Source organism: Oxyura jamaicensis, chromosome 1 (assembly GCF_011077185.1).
Source record: "Oxyura jamaicensis isolate SHBP4307 breed ruddy duck chromosome 1, BPBGC_Ojam_1.0, whole genome shotgun sequence".
Taxonomy (NCBI): Eukaryota; Metazoa; Chordata; class Aves; order Anseriformes; family Anatidae; genus Oxyura; species Oxyura jamaicensis.
This window is the reverse complement of record NC_048893.1, coordinates 62,712,695-62,735,336: the sequence shown is the minus strand read 5'-3', so window position 1 is coordinate 62,735,336 and position 22,642 is coordinate 62,712,695. Positions and strand designations below refer to the sequence as shown.

General features: G+C 49.9%; 1 protein-coding gene across 1 annotated transcript; it reads left to right on the top strand.

Annotated features, from left to right (window-relative positions):
* The first annotated feature begins 606 nt into the window (after window positions 1-606).
* LOC118160475 (sodium- and chloride-dependent GABA transporter 1-like) lies at window positions 607-22,347 on the top strand. Its single transcript, XM_035315193.1, has 15 exons — window positions 607-918; window positions 4,762-4,840; window positions 4,928-5,059; window positions 5,723-5,823; window positions 8,146-8,255; window positions 8,605-8,737; window positions 9,925-10,059; window positions 11,308-11,411; window positions 11,698-11,822; window positions 12,914-13,026; window positions 17,325-17,456; window positions 18,174-18,276; window positions 18,703-18,803; window positions 19,602-19,769; window positions 22,015-22,347. The coding sequence occupies exons 1-15, from the start codon at window positions 607-609 to the stop codon at window positions 22,117-22,119; spliced, it is 1,953 nt and encodes a 650-aa protein (XP_035171084.1). The 3' UTR covers window positions 22,120-22,347.
* Window positions 22,348-22,642: the final 295 nt, after the last annotated feature.

Below are 22,642 nucleotides of genomic sequence, written 5' to 3'. Positions count from 1 at the left end.
CATGCATGGATGGCTAGGCCACACCATCTCAGGTGTCTCTGTGGTTGGTGTACTCAGTTTTGGGTCCTGGACATGAGGGAAATAGCACTTCTGGTGTGCCCCTCTCTGCTGTCTCATGGAAATGCCAGATATACTTCTCTCCCTGGACTGCACTGTGGTGGGTCACCCGCAGGCAGCTCACACTACTGGGGTGTCCCCACATGCACACTGGTCCCAGAGCTTTTCACAGAGCAAGTGCTGGGATGAGGAGGAGATGAGAGGTGAGGGGTTTGCTATATGCTGTTAACAACCAGGTCTGAGCCCGTTGTTAGCAGTCTGTGTGACCATGGCTCCTCAGTAGAGCAAAATGTCCCTCCTGGTTACCTCTGGTGAAAGCAGGAAGGCATGGGAAAGCTGCCCTGATGTGCATGAGCCTCACAGGTCCACCTCAGCCCTGTGAGTCCCTTCCCTGAGCCTGACACACTAACACTGAGTAACTTCTTTCTTCACTTTCTCATCAGGAGATTTGCCCAGCACTTCCCGTTTCATCCAAGCTTGGCCAGGACCAAGGCTGCCCTTTCTGCTCCTCCATCCCCTGAGCAAGAGCAGCCATACACCTGAGTAACCATGGGCAAGATGGACAACACCTCCGTGGAGCTGAGCTCTCCCTCCGAGGTGAAGCAGGCAGCCCTGGAGGAGTCGGAGCCCAACGGCCCTGAAGCCATGAGCACCAAGAAGAAGAAGGAGATCCCAGACAGGGGCTCCTGGAAAGGGAGATTTGACTTCTTGCTGTCCTGCGTGGGCTATGCCATTGGGCTGGGCAACGTCTGGCGCTTCCCCTATCTCTGTGGCAAGAACGGAGGAGGTGAGAGAAACTCACAGTGCCTGCACTCCACTCTGAGCAGCCTTGTCACCTGGATGGGCTCTGGCTTGGTATCGGTCTGTACAAGTGGCTGGTGTGCATGTGGAAACAGCACTGGGTTAGAAATCAAGAGAGATGGGTGGTCAGCTCCCTCCCCAGCTACATGACCTGGATCAAGTCATTAAACACACCCGTGTCTCAGCTTGTCTCTGTAAAATGGCAATGTTTCTTCATCCTCAGCATGGAGATGCTTTTTTTTTTTTTTTTTGGGGGGGGGGAGGAGAATATGTGCTGCTTTGACATCAATAAAGCAGACAGCCTTTTCTTCTCCTCCCCCACACTCATCTCTCTCAGTGTTTTTGCCTATTAGTAAAATAACCTTCCCTCCCTCCTTAACATGCTGCTCACCTCCTTGGGCCATTCCTCAGACTTCTCCACAAGTCTGAACCCCTCTGCCTCACCTTTCAGGCGGCACATATAATTATATCATCATGTTATCCTTCCCATGTTGGTGTTTGCCTCCTTCTTAGCTCTTGGTTGCCCAGAGTCCCCCACGGTCATGTTTGTCCATGCTGCTCTGAGGGTCTCCTCATTTATTTTCTCCTCACCTTTTTCCTTTTCTTTTTGCCTCAGATTTTATTTTCAAAACCTGCTTCATTCCTCGTTCTCATGACTTTTCATGCCTCCAGCCCACCCCTGCTGTCCCTGGCATAGGAGGTGTAGGTAGACCTTCTCCATCCCTTCTGGGAAGGATGGGTCTAGCCCCCTGCAGTGGTCTGCCTGTGTAAATCTGTGGCATTTAGGGGGATCATGGCCCTTTCTCTGAAGTCTATAGAGTGAGTCCCAGTGGGAGACCAGGCAGTTATCTGTTTGACGAGGTGATTTTGATTTTGGTGTGTCATTTCATAGGGAAGCAAAAGTGAGTGGCTGAGCTGAATGAGTTTTGTGGACATCAGCCAGGTCTATGCAGAGAAGCCTGTGCTGCCATTGTCAGAGCCATGGTGCAGGTTTCCCGTGCTTATCCACCCAAGCTCTGGCACCGGGCTGTGGTGCCCACCCTCATACACCACCCTCTTTGCCCTGTGACATCTGCATGATCTCAAACACACCGTATCTATGCTGCATTTAAAGGTTGGGATGGTGATACCTATAATTAGGTGAGAGGTTTCTCAGAGCTAAAATCAATCTGATTTATAAAGCCAGATGAGATCCTGAGGGATGGTGCAGCAGAGGTGTGGACCACTGTAATTAGCATTGGCAATGGCAGGTGGGGTAACCTCTGACCTGGCAGCTGCAGGCATGCTGAGGGACCAGCCAGCTGCCAGCAAAAACACTGCACAGGTGAAACGGGGGAATTGGTACCTCCGCTCTCATGCCTTGCCTCACCTGCTGGGTTGTGTAGCTGGTAGCAGCCTGTGCTGCTTGTTCCTCCAGCCTCGGCCCCGTCTGGCTGTGCCCACAGCTGGCAACAAGGAACAGCAAGTGGCTGATGCCTGGAAGAGGCAGAAGTGACGCACACAGGCGTCACCGTTCCCCGGCGGGGAGCAGCGAGGAAGGGTCACGCTGCATCTGATGGCAAGCCAGTGGGCAGCGCCTGGGCATGGCCCCGGCAGAGCAGGCAGAGGGTAGGATGCTAATTGTGGCATCCTGCGTGTGTGCTGTGCGGGACGCTGGCTGCTTCCATCGCACACAAGACAATTGGACTGGATGGAAATATGTCATCTTACTGCCGTCACGTTGTATCAGCTTGTGGCTGATTTGCTCTGCACTGTAAATGGGCATGTAGTTAGGGGATATTCACCCTGGGTATGGCAGCCCCATACAAGCCCCATCCACTGCACAGAGCAGGCTTCATCTAGAGAGATGTCTGGGCTTCCTGCTGGCTCTGCGTGCAGATGGATGAGCCCAGTGATGACTAATGCTCAGCTCCATGCAGTCCTTCTGATGTCAAAAGGATTTTACCGGACTCTAAATTGACTCTAAATGTGGCTCAGTAGGTACTAAAAATTGTCTATGAGATCCTGAGCTTGAATAACTTAAGAGAGGAACGTTTCTTTAAATAAGCATCATGCACTTCTCATTTACACTTTGAGATGCCAAGAAAAGGCACATAACAGCTTGTAATGCTCAACTTCTGATTCGTGGGCAGTGTTCACTGGTTTAAAGATTAATTGTTATTCCTTGCTGTATGGCATTAGGAGCTAGAGACTGCAGATAGATGTGGGGCTGCATAGTGAGGCATAGGCATGCAGATTTTAGGTAAAAATTTCCAGACTGATTTCACCTCTGGCTGTACAGCCTCTGGGGGTGTTATCAGTGCCTGCTGGGGAACCTGGCCCTGCAGAGTAGCACTAGTGCCAACAGCCCTCAGTTCAATCTGCAATTTGGCTTGTAGATTTTCCCCAGTTCTAGAGGATTTTTGGTCAAGCCAGGATAACTGACCTGGGTCCAAAATTTTGTCTGTTTTTATTTGTTTGCTTGGTTTGTTGGCTTGGTTTATTTGCACTCTCAGTAGTCTAATAAAACTTTTTGCAAACCTTCCTGGCCTGCTGCAGATGAAAAGTGCAGGACCATGCAGTGGCCAAATTTCATTAGCTGCTTGCACAGAAGTGAGACAGACACTGTGTCCACCGACAAGCTCAGTCCACAAGCTCTGCAATGGCACCAAGGCAGCATCTATGGCCTCTGGCTTCTTGCTGAGCTCCTGGGGCTGGACCTGTCCCACGGGTAGGATGTTGTGTGGGCAGTGCTCCTCCTGCTGCCATGCTCAGAGCTGTTGGCTCCTCCTTGCCCAGCTGCTGTTGGAGCCGAGAGCCTGTGCTTGCACACCAGCTTGCAGTTCAGGCTGAGAGAAATCGAGCTGCTGGCCTGCAGCGTTTCCTCCCCACCACCCGCTGCCAGCTCTGCTTGCACAGTGGCCCCCACCAAGTCCCATGCTGGGTGCTGGCACCCGGCTCTCCCAGCTGGGCTCAGCTCCCCGCTTGGCACGCAGGAGTCCTCAGCTGGGTGCCCCCGGGCCAGCGGCCACAACAGCCTCTCTGCTTTGCCGCCCTCAGAGAGCAGCTGAGGGAGCCCGGCTCTGCCAGGTGCAAGATGGGCTGCAGCTCTGCAGGTGGCTCTGCCGGCTGGCTCCGTGTTTGCTCTCCTGATAACACCTGCAGAAGAAGACATGGGCTGACAGCTCGGCCCTCCAGCTGGTGCAGACATCAGTGCCACCCTGGACACAGTCAGCTGCTGCTGTGCATAGTGTCCCCCTCTCTCTATCCTACCGGTATCTTCTGCAAGACTTTGTCCTCCTCACGGACAATGGCACGCTCCACTACATGCACAAGGAAGCTGGAAAGTGAGCTTTGTGCCAAGTCCTAGAAGTCAGGATGACCTGAACCTGTGCAGCCTTCAAATCACACAGTGAGGCTCACCTATTGTATTTGCTCTTCTAATATTGGGGTGCAAGTAATATCTCTGCTGGATGGCTGCACTGCTTCCCTTCCAGTGACAAGATGATTTCCAAAAGGGTTCATAGAGGGGAATAATGTTTTCACCGGTGACTTCAAGAGTAAAACCTAGGAGAAGGGTGGTGAGGTATACAAGGCTGATAGAAGAGCAAATACAGGCTTAGCCATAGTTTCCTTAAAAGACTGAAACAGCTCCAAACAAAGAAAATGCTGGTCGATGTCAGATTTCCCCATGCCCTTTTCCCCAAGGTGAAGAATTGTGTCACTGCAGGTAGGACAGAAAACATCAACAAGAACATGTTTCTAATGCCAGCACCTGGGCACGTGGGTTCATTGTCACTTTGGTCTTAGCAGCACCCAAAAATCTACCAACTAAGTGAGACTGGTGTCACATGGCTATGACATACATACATATGTATATATGAGATACATATACCCACAGTGGTATGACTGCACACGGGGAAGGCTGTGGTGCTCTCAGTGGGAGACTTTCCAAGCTCACCAATACCAGCTGTTGCCTCTGAGCAAGCCTGCTCATCATTGTGTGGGTGCTGCTGGAGAAACAGCAGCTGGAGGCATTTACTTCTTGGTAAAATGGGGAGACACCTAACAACACATCTCCTTCTTTCAGGGGCCTTCCTCATCCCCTATTTCCTGACGCTGGTGTTTGCTGGGATTCCCCTCTTCCTGCTGGAAACTGCTCTTGGCCAGTATACCTCTGTGGGTGGACTGGGGGTCTGGAAATTAGCACCCATGTTTAAAGGTACTGTACTCTAAGTTTGTGGAGGTGGTGGCACGTGGCTACAGAAAAAAAAAAAAAGTCCTCTAATGATATGGGAAGTAAATCCCTGGGGAACTGGGGTGGGATGCCAGGTTAGCAGAGTTTTTTCCATCTCTATTTATCAGGCTGTCCTTGGCCCTGAAGCCTGGAGTCACTAATGTCACCATGCAGTCAAGCAGTCCTGTGTGGTGACAGAGCTCTTCAAGAGCAACAAGGACTTGATGGAGGGGCTCTGGCTGCAGAAGACCTGCCCCTACCCTCCCTGTGTGTGCTCACTTTAGTTGCCTGAGAATGCTGTGGACAGAGTATGTGGGCCTGCTGCCATGTCTGGAGTCATAACTTTCTGGAAACAAATGATGATTTAGAAATGCCTTGGACATGGGAAGGAGAGGTTCTGCTGGGGAAGTGACCAGATCTTGTTTTTGTGGAGCTCTGTCCCTAAAGTATCTCTATCATACTGAAATTTTCACCCAATGGAAATGAGTAGGTGACAAATGTGACGGAATAAGTCTCCCTTGCTGACAAGTTCACTTGAAGGCACAGTGTATGTTTCTCTGGCTCTGCCACAAAGCTTGTTGTGGTGCCCAGGAGCTCAGATGGGCACCAGAAACCTGGGCTGATGCTGTTCTCTGCCTTCTTTCCCAGGAGTGGGGCTGGCAGCTGTGGTTCTCTCCTTCTGGCTGAACATCTACTACATTGTCATCATCGCCTGGTCTCTCTACTACCTCTTCAACTCTTTCACTGCGGTGAGTCACAGGCATTTCCGTGGTGTAGTGTTGGCTGTGCAGTCCTTACCCTCCCCCCCCGCGCCCCCCCCCCCCTTTACAGGGAAGAGTTGCTCATGCCATGAAACACATGCTAGCTCCTTGTAGTTTGTGGAAAGAGACTTTGTCAGCACCCTGCTGGACCCTACCTGTAGAGGTTCCTCAGATCTGGAGGCAGCCCTGCAGTGCTAATGGGTACTGATCACTGTCCTCCAGTGAGGATGGTCCTCTGGAGGGGATGGCCCTATCCACCCTCTGCAATCCACTCTCTGCAACCCATTTCCTACTCACGTTGATCTTTAAAATCCACCTTGTGTCTCTGCTGTACATCTGGAACTGTGTAAAACCAAGAGCTGCATGTTCCCCAGCTGGGTTTTGTTACAACATGTTCTCATTACATGGGGTTTATCTAAGGTCCTGACCTTAATTAGTCCTCATTTACACTTTTCTTGATAAATGAAATCCCCAGAATTTCTTCTGCTTGGAACATGATTCAGAAAGCATTTGGACATTTGGTTGTGACTGTCCCTTAACAGGTACTTCAGCATTGTGGTATATGGTGGGCTCCTCTCCTGCAGCAGGGTATTTTACCATGCGAGGTTCTCATGTTAACACCCCACATTAATTTATTGTTAGCTGAGTGATTTCTTCTGGCCTAGCAGCTGGGAAGAACTCCCTTAACTATCTGAGCAACCTTCAGCCTTACGGACATCAACTCTATGGTTCAAATACGATGATTTTCATTTAAACATAAGCCTGAACTGCTGTTACGAAGGTTGTACAACCACTTGCACTTTTTGTTTGATCAAAAGATTTCACATACCTGTTAACACCTCTGCTAAATGTTCTGTCTAGCCATGCTTATACCACCGTTACTCACTGTAGGCTGCTGGGTCCTGAACCAAATTGTCAGCAGTGGAGGACTAGTACACCCTCAAGGGATTCCCAAACAAGCAAAATGTTGGGCAGGATGCATCTTCGGATGTGTCTTTGGCTTGTTGAGTGTTCAGGTGTCACAGACCTGGCTGGTGACAGTGTCAGTATCTCCACAGGCAGCTCCGTGCGTCTGTTTTCACTGGAGATGCTTCCCAACATGCCAGTCAAAAAGCTATGCTGATGCATGACCCCTGCCCCTCCTACATTTGACTAGGAGTATTTGGAAGCTGAACAAGGAGCCCAGCTTGCCTTGTGCAGCTTCTGTCCTCTGAGATCCAGAAGAAATAGAGCAGCAAACAAGTCCCCCAGTCCACCCCTCCTGGAAGAGCTGTGCCGCAACTCTGTCATGCAAACCACTTGGCTGAAGGGCTGCTGTGTGGCTCTGCTTATACATGCTGGTGCAACAAAGCACTTGAAACACAGATAATATTTTTAATGGGGTCTGCATGGATGGATAGGGATGGACACAGATGTATTCCCAAAGGCTTTGTTGAGCTGGAGCCTGAGGTCTAATCGACAAAGGGAAATCATCCAGAATAGCCCTTGTGCTTCCATCCATGTGCTGTGGATGTGCCTGCTCCACACTGGGGAAGTGAGAATGCTGCACGTGGGGATGTGTCTGAGCAGCTCAAGCTGGGCTCCTTTAGCCATGGCACTACGTGGCAAGGGCATGCTGCCTTGAGTGCTCATACAGCCCGTGACGCTGCAGCTCCAGAGCTGATTGCATTCAACCTGCAGCGGCGTGCTGCCGTCACGCTGCTGCCCATGGTGTAACTATATCCCAAGAACCCCTCTGCACTGCTTAATATCAGGGGAGGGTACAGCACGAAATAATTACTGTGCTTCACGTTTACTCCTGAGTTTATGCTGCAATAGTTTATTCATACAGACAGGCCCTTAGCCCCCAATTCTCAATGCCACGTTGCTTTTTACATGTTGGAGCCTGGTATAAGTAGGAGATAAGGAACAAAGCAGAGTTTATCTTTTGTGCAGTAAATTCCAACCTCTTGTTGTGTGAAAATAGCCACAAGCTGTAGTGATTATAAACACAATATCCGCTGGTAGCTATTTTCATTAGTAGCTATTAATTACCAACAGTTAATTGGAAATTGCTTCCTCTCCAGGGAATTGCTGCATTTTGTTAGAGCTATGACATTGCCCTAATCATGTCTTGATATTATTTCCTGGAAAAGCCTGTGTCACACTTTATTGTTATTCTGGAAAACCATTCAGTACCTTTGGGTGCAAGGCTCCTGCCCATCTGGATGAACCATCCGTCCTCTTTGTAAATAACAATAATAACAATAATAATAATGGGTTTGCAGTTTAAAAGGCAGCAGTGGTGCTAGCTGCATGCATGTTCCCCAGGACCTGCCGTGGCAGAGCTGCGGGAACACCTGGAACACCGACCGCTGCTTCTCCAACTACTCCCTGGAGGACACCACCAACCTCACCAGTGCCGTCACCGAGTTCTGGGAGTATGTCCACAGCTGCCTACACCAGGTTTCTCCCCCACCGTGGCCATCCTGCCTGCTGGGGCTGCTGCCCTCCCTGTCAAGTCCTGGCCCTGGAGAGCCAGACACCAGCTGGGGTGGGCATGGGCGTGGGGTGTGATGTGAGGTCAGATAAATAGGGAGGGTAACGGCCTATCTGCATCTGTTCTCCTTCCCTTAGCCCCTCACGGTGAGCCTCAGGTTCCCTTAGGGTTTTGCAGGCCCTTGTGTGTGCCTGCACCTGGCCCTTCTCTCTCTAGCCACCTCCAGGATCTCCTACCCCTCTGTCCCCGAGGGCTGGGCCTCCCTTTAACGCAACCTCTCCTGCCCCTAGGAGGAACATGCACCAGATGTCTGAGGGCCTGGGGGAGCCCGGCTCCATCCGCTGGCCCCTGGCCGGCACGCTGGCCCTGGCTTGGCTGCTGGTCTACTTCTCCATCTGGAAGGGTGTGGAGTGGACAGGCAAGGTACGTGTGGTTTGGCACTGTCGAAATGTCCTCCAGCCTCGGTTTAGTCTGAGTGCCTATAACTACGGTTACGGTGTTTCAAGGCAGAATCACACTAGATGCTATTAAATTCTTGACATTTACCTTACACGGTTGTAAAAATTGCTGCTGTGTTCATGGTAACTTTCAGTCTAAGCACAGAGAATAACCGTTCCCTGCAAAATCACAGGTCTGAGTGCTCAGTCTCTCTGAAGGTTTTGGGAAGAGATTTTTCAGAGATGACTTATGCTACCCACCTCAGGACAGTTCGAGAAGGTGAGGTCAGTTCAGGGTTTCCCCTTTTGAAAATCAGGGTCTCTTAAAATGCTGAGGGCTGAAAAACACTCGCCGCCTGGTCTGAAAATTTCTCTGCTGCCCTTTAGTTATTGGTGGGAGACTTACAGATGAGAAGCATATGGTTATTCACTGAGCAGCATTTCAGCCCAGCACAGCGGAGAGGTAATTGCTTAGTTTAGTGAAACGGTGATGCTGAGATACTGAGGTGTGTTATTTAGAGCACAGCGTGTTGTAAAGGGACAGCATTATGGAAGGAATAATCTAGAGGGAAGATCAGAAAGAAGCACTTCAGGGGTAGGTCACCTCAACTGTTGACTCCTGTGGGGGTTCTTGAAGGGGGTTTCGCTATGCAGCCACAGCAGAGCCCCACTGACTGCTGTTATGTGTTGAGGGATGGCATGTGCTCATGATTCTCTGAAACACTGCTGGAAAGAAAGCCAAGATGGCTAATGTTTCTTGATGCGCTGGACTAGAGGAACACCGGCTTTAGCTCTGCAAAACAAGGATGCAATGACTTAAAGGGATTACTTCTGTGAACTAAACTTATCCCTCTGCAATTCCCTTGTCTTTGGGCAATCCATCCAGAATTTCGCCTGTTACTTTTGTGATTAATGTGTCCTTGCGTGTCATTGGCAGAGAGAGACAGAAATGTTACTTGTGTGGGAGTGGGAGATGGAAAACACAGGGAAGCTGTTGGCCAATCTCTTCCCTGGGGGCTGTGCAGGCTGCTCTCCCTGTGATTACAGGCTTAGCTGAGAGTGGCAATGCATGGGGACCCTGTCCCTCCTCAGAGTGGGACACAGTGGCCACAAAACCACCATGTGTAGGAAGAGGAATGGCTGATGGCCTCTCTCCCACTGTGTCTCCTGCAGGTGGTGTATTTCTCAGCCACCTACCCCTACTTCATGCTGTTCATCCTCTTCTTTCGGGGAGTCACGCTGCCGGGGGCCAAGGAGGGCATCCTCTTCTACCTCACGCCCGACTTCAGAAAACTCTCTGACTCTGAGGTTGGTAGCCTGGCTGTACATAGCCTGTTGGGAGCTCTGACATTCCAGCTATCTCCCTGTTAGTGTTCTCTGGGATCTTCCCTTGAATAATTTCAGAAGGGATTGAAAATGAAATGGAATAGCTGCCCCATTAAAGTTGTCACAACCCTCACAGTTTGAGGCAAAACTCAGGTCCTTAACGTGTGGAAAATGAGTGCAGTAGATGTGTTGTAATGAAGTGATATTTAAGTGCGAAATTACCACAACAAACACTCCCCTCTGCACCAGGAGTGCCTCATTTCCCTGGTTATCCTGGGCTGGCGGCTTGGCCCTGCTCTGGTGTTCCTAGGGAGAGGATGATGCAGTGGCTCTGGTATTGGGAGCTCAGAAGCAGCACAAGCACAACAGGGCACACAACAGCCATTCCTGGAAGTGTCAGATGGCGAGTGATGGCCAGCAATGTTGCTTTGGCTAATGGAGGGGTCCCAGGAGAAGCATGGGGGCTTGCATGGTGAAGTTTCTTGGGTGGTGCAGACTCTCCTTCTGCAGCACCGATGCTTGTGTGACTCTGAAGGTCTCTGGTCACTTGTGAGCAGGGACAACCAGTCACCCGTGATTTCCTGAGAGGTCCTGATGATCCATCTTACAGGAAACTCCTTGTAACTGTATCACCAGCTGCATCATCTCTACAGCTGGAAATGGGACTTAGAGGATCACAAGAGTTGTTTACATTCCATGCAATTAAGAGACAAACAGGCTGCCTCCTTCTCCTTCTTATGTGCCTGCTAGGCTTTAAGCCCTTAAGGCGCTGGGACCAGCTTAGCAAGCTGTCCTCTGCAGTTGTTTGCACAAGAAACTTTGTGTTGGAAAATCCGGTGCCAGAATGTACTCTAGCTGCTTGGAAAGGCCACAGATCCCTGCTTCTCCTCTTCCTCAGGAAGGTGTTGCTGGCTCACAGGCTCCCTCCTGACACTGCACGTAGGAGAGACAAACGCAGCACCCCCTTGGGTCAGCAGCCTGTTCACCTGCACCAACAGGGTGCCCTCAGCTCCTGACCACCCTGGCATGCTGGATGGCCAAGCCACCAACCCTGATGTCTGGAATTGGCCCCCTCAATGGCCCTGCGTGGAGCTGCCAGCGGCGTGGAGGCCAGCCCCTGAGGGAGGGAACGATGTGCCATGTTATCCAGAGGTTGGGTGGTGGTGGGCTGCACCCACCCAGCTGGCCCCATGGTGTGGGACAGGCTCAAAGCTGGCTCTTCCTCCACAGGTCTGGATGGATGCAGCCACACAGATCTTCTTCTCCTATGGCCTGGGGCTGGGGTCCCTAATCGCGCTGGGGAGCTACAACACTTTCCACAACAACGTCTACAGGTCTGTTGGGTTCTCCTGTGTCCCCATGTGGTGGGTGCAGCAAAGCGTTGCAGCCACCATCACACAGCCACCACAGCCCCTCTGCCCCAAGTGTTTGGGGGCATGGAGGGGTCACAGTGAGTCTGGGTGCCCGACCTCTGTTGCCCCCTCTGTCACCACGCAGCTGAGGGGCACATTGCCACCTCCCCAGGGGGGAAGGCTTAGTGTTCTGTTTGCCCACCCTTTGCTTCTTGCTTCTCTGGTAGGGTCTTGCAGCTGTTTATTTCTCTTACTTTCTCTCTTCCAGAGACTCCATTATTGTCTGCTGTATAAACTCCACAACAAGCATATTCGCTGGATTTGTTATTTTCTCTATCGTTGGCTTCATGTCACACATCACAAAGAAGTCGATCGCAGAGCTGGCCTCCTCAGGTGAGCAGATGCAGCAGTACTTCCAATAAGGCTCAGACTGTGTTTCCATCATCCAACATCCCCTCCTCATGCTCCTCCAACATCCCCTCTTCAGGCTTGCATTCCTCAGCTTTGATACTCAGGGGTTGTCCCTGAGTTAAAATGGAGAAGAATCAGATCATAATATTTTCTTGGGAAACCTTTACGCATTGTGTATGTACAGAGGGCCAGGGTTTTCTCTGTCCTTGGTGTAATGACACCACTTTTACTGGTGCAACCAATGCCACTTCACACATGGGATGCTCCTGTCTTGTCCAGAAGCCAAGTGTACGACCCTCTTTTCACTCCCACCCACTGAGATGGGTCCGAGGCACCTGTGGCTGATGTTTATTGCACACCAATTCCTGCTGCCAGGGGCATCCTTGTCTGCTTTTAGTGTTCACCTCCTTTCAGTGGTGAAGTTTTATGTGCTTTAGCTACAGTGAAATATTTAGGCTCTTTGCTTTCTGAAACCTTCCTTGGAGAATAAATGGCTCGTCACACATTGCCTCTGTTCTCAGCAGATGTGATCAAAACTTGGAGTCCCTTTTCCATGCGAAATTTAAAAATTGTAATCTCAGAATATTTTTTTAACCTAGATGGGACTCCGTCTTTTTGCCCAAAGACATATTTTGAAATTGCTGTCTTCTCAGAGAAAGCTTTAATCTCAAGCAACAGCATTTTGTGATGGGAGGAGAAAAAAAAAAAAAAAAAAAAAAAAATGATATCAGGAAAGTTACATCCAGCTCTCTCTTAGTAAAGTACTAAGCTCTCTCCAGCTCTCCCTAGTAAAGTACTCCAGCTCCATTTGGTAGCAGTGATTTGATGAGTTCCTTTCTGTCAGGAGAAGAAAAGGCAAAGCATTTCCACAGTCATTGCTGCCTCCCCATCCCACCGCTCTTCACCCCACAGGGTTGGTGTGTCATGGGTGATGGCTCAGGTTTTTCTAGCTCCTGTCTTAAATTCTTGCACTCGTTGACTGCCATCACTGGCTCTCTCACTGTTGCTTGTCACTCAGACTTTCCACTGAATGCTTTATAAACATGGACTCATCTTTCTTTTCACTGCTGCAGGCCCCGGACTGGCTTTCCTCGCGTACCCACAAGTCGTCACACAACTACCTCTGTCCCCGCTCTGGTCCATCCTCTTCTTCTCTATGTTGATGATGCTGGGCCTGGACAGTCAGGTGAGACAACCCAGGGATGAAACGGGGTGAGATACAAAGATATTTTCAGACATGATGGTGGTTTTTCCTTCTGCACCTTGGGTCAGTGATGAGTAGGGTCTTAGACTCAGTTACATGAAAAAAAAAACCTCCCGTGTGCTCATCACCCCTGTACTCTTTCCCTAATGTGGTCGTACACACTGCAAGTGTGGTGGTATCTGACCTCCTAGCACAACAGTCATGGTCCTGCTGCCACAATAGTGACCAGCAGAACCAATCAGCCTTGTTGGATGATTGCTGCTTCCCTGTAGGAGTGTCTTTGGAAAGCTGTTCTCCATTCAGAATGGGATTTGGCCCTAGAGAAGTGTTGGTGTTGCTGCTTGGGCACAATGTGTCCTGGTCTTGCCAGGTGGCCTGACAGGGAAAGGGAAATAAGGGAAATCAGCATTAACTGTTTCATTTCGCATCCACATGATAACAGCTTGTGGTTGCTGCTGTTCATGGTATTTCGTGAGAAGCTAATTTTTTGTGGTTTGGATTTCCTTACCGTGTCATGGAGCACCTTGACCAAACTGCATTTCTGGTGAGGCACTGCCACGAAAATGCCACTACTCTGGCTTACTGTCATGGGCTAGGGTAGGAAGTCCCCACCTTCTCCACTCCCAGGAGCTGGCAGGAGCATCTCTGCGTGACAGGTACCAGCCTATGGCCAGACCACAGCGCCCTGGTGTGGCATCGGCAGGTTGCACTGAGTAAAGCAGTGATGTGGCGTTAGAAGCAGGGCTTCCCTGTGGCAGTGGGGGTTCGGTGCAGTGTTTTGGCACTGTTGTTGAGTGCCAAAGTGGAGTGTTGTGCTGCTTGAGCTCTCTCCTGGCAGAGGAAGGGAGCCATGCCTTGGGAAAGGCTCCCCAAACAAAAAACAGCAGGGCTCTCTATTTTTTTACAAGTGATTATACTTTTTTTTTTTTTTTTTTTTTTTTTTTCCCTGGTAATTCAGCATATAAGTAGCTACTGAGTGAAGAAACACCTTGGGGGTGGAAAGTGCACTAAAACCAAAGGCTCCTTCAGAAGCGTGTGTTTGGTCTGTCACATCCTCTCCTGTGCCTGCATGGTCTTTCCTCGCAGTGCAAACCACTGGCACAAAATGGATGCTCTCCCAGCTTACACGTAGCCTTCATAAACCCGAGCCTAGTTCAGAATCAGACATATTCCTGAAATGTCATAACTGGTTTCCAAGAAAATCTGATCAGCCAGACCTGGTTTTCAATTATGGCACACTCCCATAAACACATCATGAAGCTCACAGCTGCATGACCACAGACATTATTTGGCAAATAATTTCAAATAATGACTAAATGTTCCAAAAGAAGCTCCATTTACAGAAAAAAAAAAAAAAAAAAAAAAAAAAAGAAGCTCTCTATGGATTATTCACTCAGCTCTAGTAAACAGTTTGAGACATGACAATAAGCCCTCAAAGCACAGTGTGGAATTTATTTACTGCATTTGCTTCTCAAATACTACTTGAAATTCTCCAAGTCCCCTCCGCCAGCCGGTCTCAGAGGGCAGGCAGTCTGTGGGGGGCTATCGCTGCCTGGAGGAGGAGCAGGGGGAGAGGAAGCATCAAACAGAAAACAGGCTTTTAAAAAAGCACAGATAAGTAGATGGGGAGAAGCTTTCTCTGTGCATGCTGGAGCTCTGAGTCAATCAAACACACAATTTACAGAGTGGCAGCCTGTGCACAAATAACATGCACAGGCTTCAACAAGGGCTGCAATCGCACATGCGTTTTGAATCATCTATTTAAAAAAAAAAAAAAAAAAGGTGGGTGGAGGTATGCCTGTGCCCACAAGCTCAGCACACAGCCTTCTGCAGATGCTGCCCAGCTCCTGCCACCTCCCTGCCGTTGTGCCCCTCTCCTCCACAGCACGATGAGCGGAGCCGTGACCTACATCGGGGCACATGCGCCTCCCATCCATGCCCCCAGTTGCTGCTCGTGGTCCTTCGTGTTCACTCTGCCTCTGATCTACCCCAGCTTTAGCTCTCTTGCATCTTGCATAATATATTAATGCTTTCTTTTAACCTACCAATTTCCAGGTCAGGCGTTTTCTCCCCAAGGGAACTAGCAAGCCTTGTGACTGCCCCTGCCTCTCACAGGTTATCCGTGAGGATTTGCTGCTGAGAGCAGGCAGACCCACACTCAGGGCTCCCCGCTGCACATCTGGCAGCTGTGGTTATACCACCCCCAGGCCCTGGTCCTGGCTGGGTCAGGGGGCTCCTTCTGGGGCTAGCAAGCCCCTGGCACTGTGGGAGGATGGGGGAGAGGCTGCCAAGCCCAGATTGTTGGACCCAGCAGCTTGGGTAGTGAATAAGCATCAAAAGGGGTAAAAGAGAAAAACAGAGGGGTGATTGGAAATACAATATTTAGGATAAAAACAATATTGTGGAGTGAAGCATGAGGAAGAACAGAGTGGGCTAAAAATTGTGGCTAGAGACAGTGAATAAAATGGAGCTTTTGGGAAAGCGGACTGAAGTGTGCTTGTACGCGTGTGTTTGTTAGTGCACGCGCAGGGTGAAGGAGAGAAGACCAGGAGTCACGACAATGACCAGACACTCATCACTTCTGAAAGCAGGGTGCTTTCCCTCGGACATCCTGGCCACATGTCTGGGGTTAAGTGTGTGGGCTCGGGAGTTCGGACAGGGAAACAAGGTCTGGAATTGGAGCCTCCTCCAGACCCTGTGGCTGCATCACTTTTGAAGCCTGAGGCAATGAGGTGACAAGGCAATTTTCAGTGAATGGTATGAAGGTCATTGCCTCTTTTATGTCTAGAAAAAAACAGCATACCACCATTTTGTTCCCCATGCTTGTCCAGCTGGCTGGACACCCCTGACATCCACCCTCTCCGCCCTGCCTGGTGCCAGGCTGCCCAGCCCTGCCCATGTCTGCAGTGGCGCTGCCCACGCAGCCACGTGTAAGGAATAGCTTTCGACAGGGTTGTTTTTGTCACGCTGGCGCTTCACACCGTGGTGCCTGCTCAGTCCTGACTCTTCTAGACAGCGAGCTGGGTGGGATGGGGATGCAGAGCTCATTGTCAATGAGTATAAAAGCAGCTTAACCCCTGCCCGAATGGCAAAGGATGCTTTAATAGCGCTTGTGTCCAACATAAAAGGCTTAGTTCATTATGAATATGAGTCAAAGCAATAGAGCTTGGTCTCTCTGGGATGTAGCCTTCCATGCTACATCATGTACAGATAAAACCCCAGGCAGAAACATTGCTCTTTGCCTTGCTCTGTGCCCCAGAACTGACAGGACACAAGCTCTTCCACCGTCCCTGCTCAGCAGCAGGCATGACTCAGACACCCAGCTCTTCTTCCATGGTTTTTTTCCAGTGTTATGCTGCTCTTTTTAGGCTATCTCTACCCCTACCTCCACTGATTTATTTATTTATTTATTTCTTCTTGTCTCCGTGTTCAAATCCAAGTCTAGAAATGCCCCCACTTTCTAGAGCACTCTCCCAGACAGAGAAGTCCGTGACACCCAAGAGCGGTGAAAGAGCTGTCACTGGCTTATACACTTACTGAACGTGACCAGGGGAACGGTCTCATAAACTTCCCAGAATTTTTGCTACAGGTGTGATGTGCTCACACCTGTATGTTGTGTGTTGCTGTGTGTTGCCAGTGGTTTCTGGGAGTGAGACATAAAAGTGAATCCCACAGTTTGACAGGGAATAGGAGGGAAGGATGCGCTGCCCGTATACACAAACTGCCCTCACGCCATGGGACAGGAAGGTCGCACTCATGGGGCCTCCTTTATGTGTCACGGTGCAGACAGCGTTAGCACACTGTGCCCGGTGCAGCGCCACACGAGCCAGCCAGCTGCCTCCAGATCCAGAAAGACCGTGTGCTGTGAGGACGGTCTTTTAAAGTACTGTGTGCTTGAAAAGTGAAATAAAGCCAGCAGCAGACAGACACACTGCTGTGACAGACAGCCTGGCAGCTTGGGGAGTGGGGCACTGGTGGGTAGACCTAGAGAGGTCGGGGAGGAAAGAGGAAGATTTCCATGGGTGGCAGAAGGTGAAGATATATCTCAGCTAATTTAGGCATTTAACTCAGTCCTTTTAATTCCCTTCCATGTTCAGTGAAGGGGGAGAGACGCTTTCAGAAGATGATGAAAATCAACATTGTGCAGAGCCTTCTTTTCTAGTGTCTAGAGATGACACCCGAGGAAATTAGGCTCTCAACATTGAGACTAAATGGAGGTGGGGGCGGTGTCAGGCTCAGATACTCACAGACGTGTCCTTGGTGTATATCTTTTGCCACAGTTCTGCACCGTGGAGGGGTTCATTACAGCCCTGATGGATGAATATCCTCACGTCCTGAGAGCCAGGAAGAAGGTCTTCATTGCAATAGTCTGCTTCATCTCTTACCTCATTGGATTCTCCAACATCACCCAGGTACAGACAGCTTGTACCTCTGCTCCTTGCACTTTTCCAGGCACCTTTGCATATCACAGTAGCATCAAAAGCTTTGGGAGAAGTGACAGCACACATAGGAACCATCCTAGTACTGAACAAATGGGCTTATCATCGCTGCCACGTCTCAGGTGACTTAGGATGCCTCCGTAATTTTCACCACCATCCTGGGGCCTGGTTTGTTCTTTTACTGTTTGCAATAAGGGCTCAGGCCAGAAAAGCCCAAACTGAAGGAACGCTTGGTGGAAAAGGTTTGAGATAACATAAACCAGTCTCTTGGGGCCCTGCACCTCTGGGTCTGAAGCCAAGGTTCACGTGTGTGGACTGAGTGCTCTTCAGACCACTTGTGGAGCTCTGCAGGTTTGTGAGGAGGCAAAGCAGCAAAACTCCTGGGAGGGGCGAGCAGACTAAAATATGTGGCTCCATTTAAACCAGAGAAATATAAGAAAGCCTAGTGAATCCCTGCTTTTCTCCTCACCATTGGCCGTGCCAGAACAAGCTGGCTAATTGTCTGCAAGAGCACATTGGTTTTTCTTCTGGGAACCTGATTCCAGTGGAAACATTGCAGTACTCACTCTGCTGTCCAAGGAAATTAACTTTAAAGCCAGCAGTTGTAAACAATAGCAATCCAAGTAGCTGGCTGATATCTTCAAGCATAATCTATAACTAAACTCCTTGACCCTGGCTTTGTCTCCGCAGGGTGGTATTTATGTCTTCAAGCTCTTTGATTACTACTCAGCCAGTGGCATGTGTCTTCTCTTTCTTGTCTTCTTTGAGACCATCTCAATTTCTTGGTGTTATGGTAAGCACAAAAGACCTTGTTTCTTTCTTGTCTCCACGGGCACACACAGTGAGATTTTTCAAAAGCGTCCCATGGTGAAGCCAATGAAATATTTGCAACTGAAAATAGCTCAGGCAGATAACTCCAGAAAATCAGGAGCAGGAGGCTGTCATCTCACTTCCCCAGGCCACCACAAAGACCTCTGCACAAACTGGCAGATGCCTAAGGTCCTGCCCTCTGGTCCCTCCTGAGGGCACCAGGACCATGAAAGCTGCTAGGATGAATCCATGTTTGTGTCCCCATCTCCTGACTCCTCCAGATAATGATTCCCATGCCATAGCATTGTCACCCTCTTGCTGTGGCTGGCCTTTGCTCTGTCATGAGAAGAGGTGATGACTGTGGCACTGAGATGGGATGGTTTTCTCCAAGAGTCGTTTCTTCCTGTAGGTGTGAACAGATTTTACAGGAACATCGAAGAAATGATTGGCTACAAACCTTGCATCTGGTGGAAGATCTGCTGGGCCTTCTTCACTCCTCTTGCCTGCCTGGTAAGAACAGAAGAAACCTGTTTGCAGGATTGGATCCAGACGGGCCTCTTAGTTTGGATGGGCCATAGGGGAAACACCGTGTTCTCAATCCACTGTAGGTCTGTCCATAACTGCAAGGTGCTTGGTAGGCATACCTGAGATGGGCAAAGTAATACAAGACCCTCTTTCACCCTGCCTGCTGGAAATCATGCGTAAGAAAAGATCCAGAGTGATTGTTTTAATCTAAATTATGCTACCAGTTCTTCTTTCTGAGATGCCAAGAGATAAGTGAATAATTTACTGTTTTTAGAAGCTGTTACTGGTACTGGAGAAGGTTCTCAGCTGCTGCTGCTTCTGCCTCAGTGCCTCATAGGCCAGTCAGAGTAAAAGACACCAGCAAATACAGTATAGCAGACTGTGGAGCAATCTTGCCTTTGCTGGTTCCCACATTTCCAGCAGGAGAAATACAAGGAAAGGAGCGAGAAGACCAGTGACAGGAAGCTGAAGGCTCCTGAGGCCAGTTAGTAACCAAATTCCTGACCCGGTTAGGAACTGCTTATGGGGACACTGCTTATCTGAACAGTCTGGTGGAGAAGAAAACCAGGGTTATTCCAGTTCCAGCGTTTCACGTAGGATAATCAGGGGAGAAATGATATAAAAATAAGAGATGATGGGCTGAAAGCATCTAAAATAGTTTAAGGAGCTGCTGTATTTCTGTAATACCTCTGTGAGCTAAGAGGATGACACAGGAAAATAAATGAAAGTATGGCCCCTCATTTTGCACACCCTCACCTGTGATGGGTGGTGCTCTTTTCCCAGGGCGTGTTCTTCTTCAGCGTGGTGGAAATGACCCCTCTGACACTGGGAAAATATGTCTATCCTGCGTGGGGACAAGGCATTGGCTGGCTCATGGCTCTGTCCTCCATGGTGCTGATTCCAGGATACATGCTGTACTGTTTCTTCACCTCAACAGGGACTCTCCGGCAGGTATGAATGGCTTCACCTCTCCTCTTCTGCTTTCTGTTTAGAGTTCCCAGCACAACCGGGCACTGGAGCCCTGAAGGAGATTGAAAAAACAAACAAACAAACAAAAAACCTGAAATTCAGTAACCCAGAGAAATCTCAGTTCCTGCCAGTCCCTGGCTATGAGCATGGCTACCTGGCACTTCTCAGCAGAGAAATCAGCATCCTCCAAGCACAGAGCTTGAAATAACTCAGGGCTAAGACCTGCTAGTGCGGAGACATACATGGCTCGTTGGATATGTGCTTTGCAAATGGCAGTCAGTGAATGAGGGGAATAAGAAGCAAGGCAGACTTTTATGCAGAAGCTAAAATATCTGCAACTCTTTAATCTCATTTAAAACTTCTTTGTGTGTGTGTGTGTGATTTGAGCAAGGTTTTATATAGCGGTGAATCATGAGTCTCTGTATGTCCTACCTAGTGATTGCTGTTAAGATCTCAATTACAGTGTTGACGCTCAGTCTTGAGAGCACTGTGCACCACATCCCCGGCTCGGTGCACAACAAGTCACTGCAGGGGTGCTGCTGATTTATGACTTCCACAGTTCAGCTGCAACAGCCAGCGGACGCCACCTAAACCCCTTGAGTTTTCTTCGTGGATGATGTATTTTGAATAATGTTTAATTTGGAAATATTTTGGCTGGATTCACTGGACTGAGGTCAGCCTCAGGCTCCCTATCTCTGAGGTCAAGTGGATTTGACTCTTCTCCCTCCCAGCTCTCTGTTTGGATGGGCTCTGGTACAGGAACCGGGTGGGTTTGATGTCTCAGATCTGCTTTCCACTTCTGGTCTCTCATCTGAGGCCATTTTTTTGGTTCTTGCCATTGATCTTGAGACCAGCATTGAGGTTCCCACAGGACTCGAGCCACTCAGGTGATTTTGAGTGGAGGGCCAGCCGCAATTCCAATAGCAGATCCTTTCTCGGATGTTTAGGGGGCTCCTTACCACCTTGTAATAAGAGCTGAAAAGGGGGGAAAAAGGGAAGTGTGCAGATACAGATATGGTTTCAATCCCATTCCCAGCAGGGATGGGGATAGCACGTCTTGGTGTCTGGGGGAGCCCACGCCGACCCGTGTCCCCCCAGGAGTAGCTCCACTACTGACCGAGGGCTTGTGCTCCCCAGTGCCCATAGATCCAGCAATAAGCAGCAGATGGCAGCAGGAAGAAAGCAGGCTTTTGTGTGCGTGCGTGCGTGCGTGTCAGAGACGGAGAGAATTTTTGGCCTCTTCTATGCACAGATCCTGGATTAGTTTGTAATAGAGCTGAAGCTGGAGGGAAATTAGATGCCAATGCTGAATAAAGTGGTTATGACAGACAGGGAAGATTACAAGTCATTTTGATCCTAGCAAGCATGAATGCGAGGGAAAAAAAAAAAAAAAAAAAAAAAAAAAGACCATGAATGGCAGAAGCAGCTCAGTGAACATTTCAGGGACTTCACCCAGCAACAGCCTCTTCAGCTGTGTTGGAGAGTAGGAGCTTGTTTCTCTTTGCTGGAAAGAGCCTCTTCCTGACTTAGTGAAGCCTATTCAGGTCAGGCTCAATCCTCCTCTGCCTTCTCTTTTGCAATTTGGAGCATCAGTCCCTCCCTGACAGGCAAAAGTGATTCATTTGCTTTCATCACTCCTGATGCTCAGTCCACACGCCTCCAGTAGTGACTTGCCCCTCCATATCTTCCTGGGTTCTTGCTTCTTTTTACTTTTCTCTACAGTTTTCATTTGATCGGTTTTAGGGTGACGGGAATCACTGCTGGTGCTGAGGTTTGTGCAGGGGGACAGGTCTGATCTGCATCAGAGGCACAGACCATGACCCTGTCAGCATGCTGCAGCTAGTTAATAATGCTCCATAATAAACCCTAGCTGTAAAAAATAGGGAAACTCGGAAAATGGGTCTGCTCTGAAGTCTGCGACATTACAGCTCACTCATGTTCCTGCTTGCAGCTGGTACTGCCTGGTAGCAGCGTGCCCGTGTTATAAAGGTGCTCCCTGCATTTCAGGTAAAAGCAGGTGCTGCTGTGCTCTGCACAGCACCTAAGCAAGGGCGGCTCACGGGGGCTTGCAGTGGGTGGCTGAGCGGTGCTGCAGGACCAAGCCCTGCCACGCACACTGTCCCCTTGCGCTGTCACTAGGGCCACCATGAGGCTGGTGATGGGGGTCCCAGCCTTCAGCTGCTGCCGTGTCAGCATCTGATGTGCTCTCTCCACTTGTTCCTGGCAGCGTTTGCAGCAGATGACACAGCCCAGGCCCGAGGCACAAGTGCAGGAGAATGGCCTCCAGCCAAAGATGTCCTTGAATGGCAGGGTCTCGGATGCCGCCGTCTAGGAGGAGAGTCGGAATTCCTCGCCCTGCCCTGTAGCTGCCCACACCACGCCGTCCCTCCAGCTCCTCTGGCACAGCTCTCTGTCCCCGGCTCTGGTGGCTTTCCAGGAGGAGAAAGGACCTGGCGGAGGAGGCCCCTCGCGTCTCTTCCCTCCAGCCCTTCTGACCACGGCTCAGCGCGAGGTGCCACCAGGGCGCAGTGCGGTGACTGTCCTCATCATGCAACGTCCTGGCCCGAGCTCTCAGAGGGGAGCAGCTCATGCCCAAGGTTCCCTCCTCCTGGAGAAAGGAGATGTTTTAGAGAGCTTAGACTGATCACTCGCCACTTCTCTCTTCTCCATCTTGCCTTTTTGTGTGATTCCACACTGAGTGTCCCATACCACACAGCTGTGCTGTCACCCCAGCAAGCCACCAGGTTCAAATCCCAGATGGTCATCAAATGATGTAGCATAAAGCAACACTAGCAAACGCATTGTTGGAGGGGACATGGAAGGACAAGCAATTCCAGTGAGGAGCCCAGCCTGCC

Bases quoted from the DNA above. Each gene is read 5' to 3' on its own strand.
- LOC118160475 (XM_035315193.1), top strand. From the start codon at position 607: ATGGGCAAGATGGACAACACCTCCGTGGAGCTGAGCTCTCCCTCCGAG. The intron at 11,823-12,913 runs GTGAGCAGATGC...TCACTGCTGCAG, and splicing joins CGCAGAGCTGGCCTCCTCAG to GCCCCGGACTGGCTTTCCTC. The intron at 13,027-17,324 runs GTGAGACAACCC...CTTTTGCCACAG, and splicing joins TGCTGGGCCTGGACAGTCAG to TTCTGCACCGTGGAGGGGTT.